At 37.5% G+C, this 4,614-nt stretch overlaps 1 protein-coding gene across 1 annotated transcript; it reads right to left on the bottom strand.

Annotated features, from left to right (window-relative positions):
* Nucleotides 1-19: 19 nt before the first annotated feature.
* LOC126001971 (peptidyl-prolyl cis-trans isomerase-like 3) lies at nt 20-577 on the bottom strand. The gene has a single exon (XM_049769170.1). It carries the CDS (start codon nt 541-543, stop codon nt 58-60), a length of 486 nt encoding a protein of 161 aa, XP_049625127.1. The 5' UTR covers nt 544-577; the 3' UTR covers nt 20-57.
* Nucleotides 578-4,614: the final 4,037 nt, after the last annotated feature.

The raw sequence follows: 4,614 nt of genomic DNA, 5'->3' as shown, positions 1-4,614 counted from the left end.
AATCACATGGGTTTGTTCCCTGAACTGTCTGCCACATATTATCCAGGCCCATCAGAGCTACTGAGCAAACGAATTGGCATGAATAGTTATATCCTTGATGTGCACATTATTAAGAGGCCGGTATGTCTTCTCATTTACTGGCAACTTCTCCAGCTCATTTAGAGTCTCCAGACCATCTATTACTTTTCTAAATACTGTGTATTTCATGTCCAGGTGAGGCTGCTTGCCATAGGTGATGAAGAACTGAGAGCCATTGGTATTTGGGCCATTATTAGCCATAGACACAACACCTCTGACACTGTGCTTAAGATATTCACTGTATTCATCCTCAAACTTCCTGCCCCCAATACTATTACCTCCTCGTCCAGTGCCTGTTGGGTCTCCTGTTTGAACCATGAAACCCTTGATGTTTCTATGAAATATACAGCCAGTGTAGTAATTGCTGGCACAAAGAGCCAAGAAATTCTCACAGGCTTTGGGTGTCCTCTCACAGAAGACTTCAATTTTAATATCACCGACATCTGTATGCAATGTCACGGACATTTTTCTTCTTGATGATTTTAGCAAATACTGTTATTTATCTTCTCATGGTATTCTAGACACGATTGAAATCTAGCCTCTTCTAAGATCATCTGAAGGCAAAGGAAGCGCATTTATTATTTCGCGAGGACCAAAAAAAAAAAAAAACCCAAGAAAATCGTAGCCCGGAACTATAATGAGTAACCCCAGCAATACTTTGGTCTTTTAGCAGAGACATTTTCATTGCTTGGCTATATCTACAGCCAACTGTAGCTTAGCATCTGTTTTGAGTGCACCTACTTTTAGTTTCAGGTAAAATATACAAATATTTTTCTAATTTTGTATTTTTTTAATTTTTAATTTTTGGCATCATCTTTTGTTTATTTATTTTTAATTATTTATTTAGAGAAAATGTATCACATTTTGACATAACTAATCATAATACATTTGTTTCAGGATGATAGAAAGCAAAATTATTAAGAAATAGAAAAAGAATAGAAAATTAAAAAAAATGAAAAAGAAGATGAGGGGCTGGTGAGGTGGCGCTAGAGGTAAGGTGTCTGCCTTGCAAGCGCTAGCCAAGGAAGGACCGCGGTTCGATCCCCCAGTGTCCCATATGGTCCCCCCAAGCCAGGGGCAATTTCTGAGCACTTAGCCAGGAGTAACCCCTGAGCATCAAACGGGTGTGGCCCAAAAAACCAAAAAAAAAAAAGATAAAGAAGATGAGAGAGTGTATTAGCTGTTATATTTGTGAAAATGATTGTATTGACCAATAAAGCCATTAATGCAATAGCTGAAGGTTTAGTATACTTCCATTTTATTTCCAGAGATGGGAAATGCATTAAAAAAGGTGTGTGTGTGTGTGTGTGTGTGTGTGTGCGTGTGTGTATGTCGCAATTGTCATTTGCATAGGCACAGCAAAATAGGCAAGAAATTGGAAATAAATACCTTTGGCCTAAAAAAACAGGGAGATTTTACCTCCAAAACACTTTGTCATAAGACCAACTCAAAAGAAGAATCTAATAATCCAGGCCTGAGATATAGCAGAGTGGGTTGGGAATTTGCCTTGCATGTGGCCAACTCTGGTTCGATTCCTGGCATTCCATGTAATCCTCAGAGCCTGCCAGGAGTGATTTCTAATGGCAGAGCCAGGAGTAAATCCTGAATGCCACTATGCCTAGGGTTTACTTATGGCTCTGTGGCCAGGAGATTATATATGGTTCTGAGACTGAATCCAATTTATCCATAAAGCAAGACCTTACTGGCAGTAATAACTCTCTAACCCCATTTATTTTTTATTTTAAAAAGAGAAGCAATAGATGTAAAATGCCATACCAATAATGGTGGTACTTGTAATCATATAAATTGGTCTAGAAATATACAAATGTTTGAGGAAAGAAGAAATAGAGTTAAGAGTGAATAGGTACAATATTGCTTGAATGAAAAAAAAATAAAGTTGTCAAGGAGAAAACACCCAACTATTTTCTTCAGAAGAAAATAACTCAATTCTTTTCATAGGTATTAACAAACTTATGTTGCACTTGTACCCAATTTTAGGGCATAGAAAGCCACAATGATTAAGTGTATAAACTGTGGGATCAAACTACCTGGCTTCTAATCTCTGTTTTCTGGCTGTGTAATCTTGAATGGCATACTTAACTCCTCTCACCCTCACTTTTGCTAAACAGTAATAATGTTGATCAAAATACCCCCTCCATAAAACTTATATAAGCCAAAAGTGCATGAATGTGTAGCAGCAGGAAGTATCTGCAAAAAAAACATACTAGTCTAGTACAGAATCTGAATAACGTCTGGTATAAAAGTAGCTATTATGAGATTACAAACATTTTCCTGTTAATAAAGCAAATGTTTAATTCCAATGTAATCTTTATATTTTCTATATCTTGTTAGTATGTAAAGGTAAGCATTTTCCAGCATTATTATGACCATGAGCTGTATAATTTTGCAGTGAAATCCACTGAAAAGAAACATATAACAAATACATCCTTCACCATGTCTAGCAGTGGAACCCAGGGCTCCAAAATGAGAATCTAGTGAAGGTGCAGGTCTGGAAGCAAATCTTGACACAGGAAATAATCTGCACAATGAAAAGGTATAAGAACAGGTTCAGGAAATTCAGCACTCAAGCAAGGAATTCAACCACACAAGTTTTCTGCTCCTAAGAAGGAATGCAGGGACAGAGAGATAGCAAGGAAGTAAGACGTTTGCCTTGCATGCAGAAGAAGAGTGGTTTGAATCCCAGCATCTCATATGGTCCCCTGAGCCTGCCAGGAGCAATTTCTGAGTGTAGAACAGGAGTAAACCCTTGAGCACTGCCTGGTGTGACCCAAAGAACCAAAAAAAGAAGGAAATGTAGCTTAGTGGAGAGAGAAGACCAAAGAAATGAGCACTATGCCTTCTCAGACCTCTGCTCTTATTAATAAGAACCAGGCCACATCCTAGAGTGAGAGAGAAATACCAAAGTAGAAATAGTCCAATAAACACATCACCAGATCACATCCTAGGGTGATTGTAGAGTATTGATTAGGATAGGAACCAGTTATTCTGACACCTTCCTTTATTACTGATTGAAAGTTTTGTTCTCTCCTGATCCATCTGGTTAGCAAACTGAATTGCATTGAAATATTACATTCCTTTTGTTTGTTTTTGGTATTATTCCAAAGCAATAATTGTTGATGAATCTATCTAGGTATGTGTCAAAACAATTATTATAACTTTTTTTTTTGGGGCCACACCCGTTTGATGCTCAGGGGTTACTCCTGCTAAGTGCTCAGAAATCACCCCTGGCTGGGGGGGGGACCATATGGGATGCCGGGGGGATTGAACCGCGGGTCCTTCCTTGGCTAGCGCTTGCAAGGCGACACCTTACCTCTAGCGCCACCTCACCGGCCCCAACATTATTATACTTTATTATTTTATATTTTTTGCTACACCCAATGATTCTCAAGGGATTGCCCCTGGTTCTGAACTCAGGAATTATTCCTAGATGGCTGAGGGGACTATATAAATGCTGGGAGTCAGAATCTGGGTGGGCCATATGTGAAGCAAATGTCCTACTTGCTGCACTATCACTCTGGCTCCTCTAAACATCATTATGATTGCCTTTTTAATTTCCAGACAAAAGTACTTTTAATCGGTATATTCTAATGTTGAGATAATTTTCCATTGTACTTGGAAAAATTCTTAAATGGTTATTAGTTTTGCTTTTGTAAAGATTTACTCCTAGCTCTATGCTCAAGGGTCATCCTGGTAGTGCTTGGGGGACATATATATAGTACTGAGTACGACCCTGGCAAGCACTTTAACCCCTGTACTATGTCCCTAGACTTTAAATTGTTACTTTTTCCCATCTTAATTCATGATAGAAAAAAATTGGTTCTTCATTACCAAATCTACTGTAAACTCATATACTGGCATTCATCAAAAACCAAAGTGAACAATGAAACCCACATACCTTAAATTATGTGTACGTGAGGAAAAATAGGTAAGTGATACCTTTCAAGAAAGTATAAATGTGTATTGCAATTCTACAGGTAGCGAGAGAAAAAAATATACAAAAGATCCACTATGATTTAATCTTATTCTATTCTGGTGATATCAGAAGGACTGGGAAACTTGATGTTTAATTCCAATTTTGCTAAGAATTTTCAAAGTATAACAAAAGAAATAAATGATACACTAAAATATCTCAGCAATTTCAAACTACTGACATCAAAGTATTCTTTCCTAAGTAGGTTGAAGATGAAAATTATCTGTTCATGCCCACCTGAAAGTAACATTCCATTTTTATCCTAGACAATGAGTACCTTTTTTGTGTGCAAAAGGAGGCTGCACATGTTTTATGCACCATAAATCCTTTTTATTTTCTTTTAAAAGATAGTCATCTTCTTTTTGAAGGCTGGTTGTAAGCTTTTAAGTGGCAGTTCTTTTTAAAATAAAAAAAACAGATATGGTTTTTGAAGAACGTTTATGCACTTGTGCATCTTCTGTAGTTATCTTCATTCATTGCAAAGAAGCTTCAAAGTTCCGGATGTCTAGGGGGAATTCAGTCTGAACCCTGACATCCACCAGGAC

The sequence above is a fragment of the Suncus etruscus genome, chromosome 1, assembly GCF_024139225.1.
Source record: "Suncus etruscus isolate mSunEtr1 chromosome 1, mSunEtr1.pri.cur, whole genome shotgun sequence".
NCBI classification, from domain to species: Eukaryota; Metazoa; Chordata; class Mammalia; order Eulipotyphla; family Soricidae; genus Suncus; species Suncus etruscus.
Note: the sequence above shows the minus strand (reverse complement) of the source record. Positions and strands in the feature narration are given on the sequence as shown.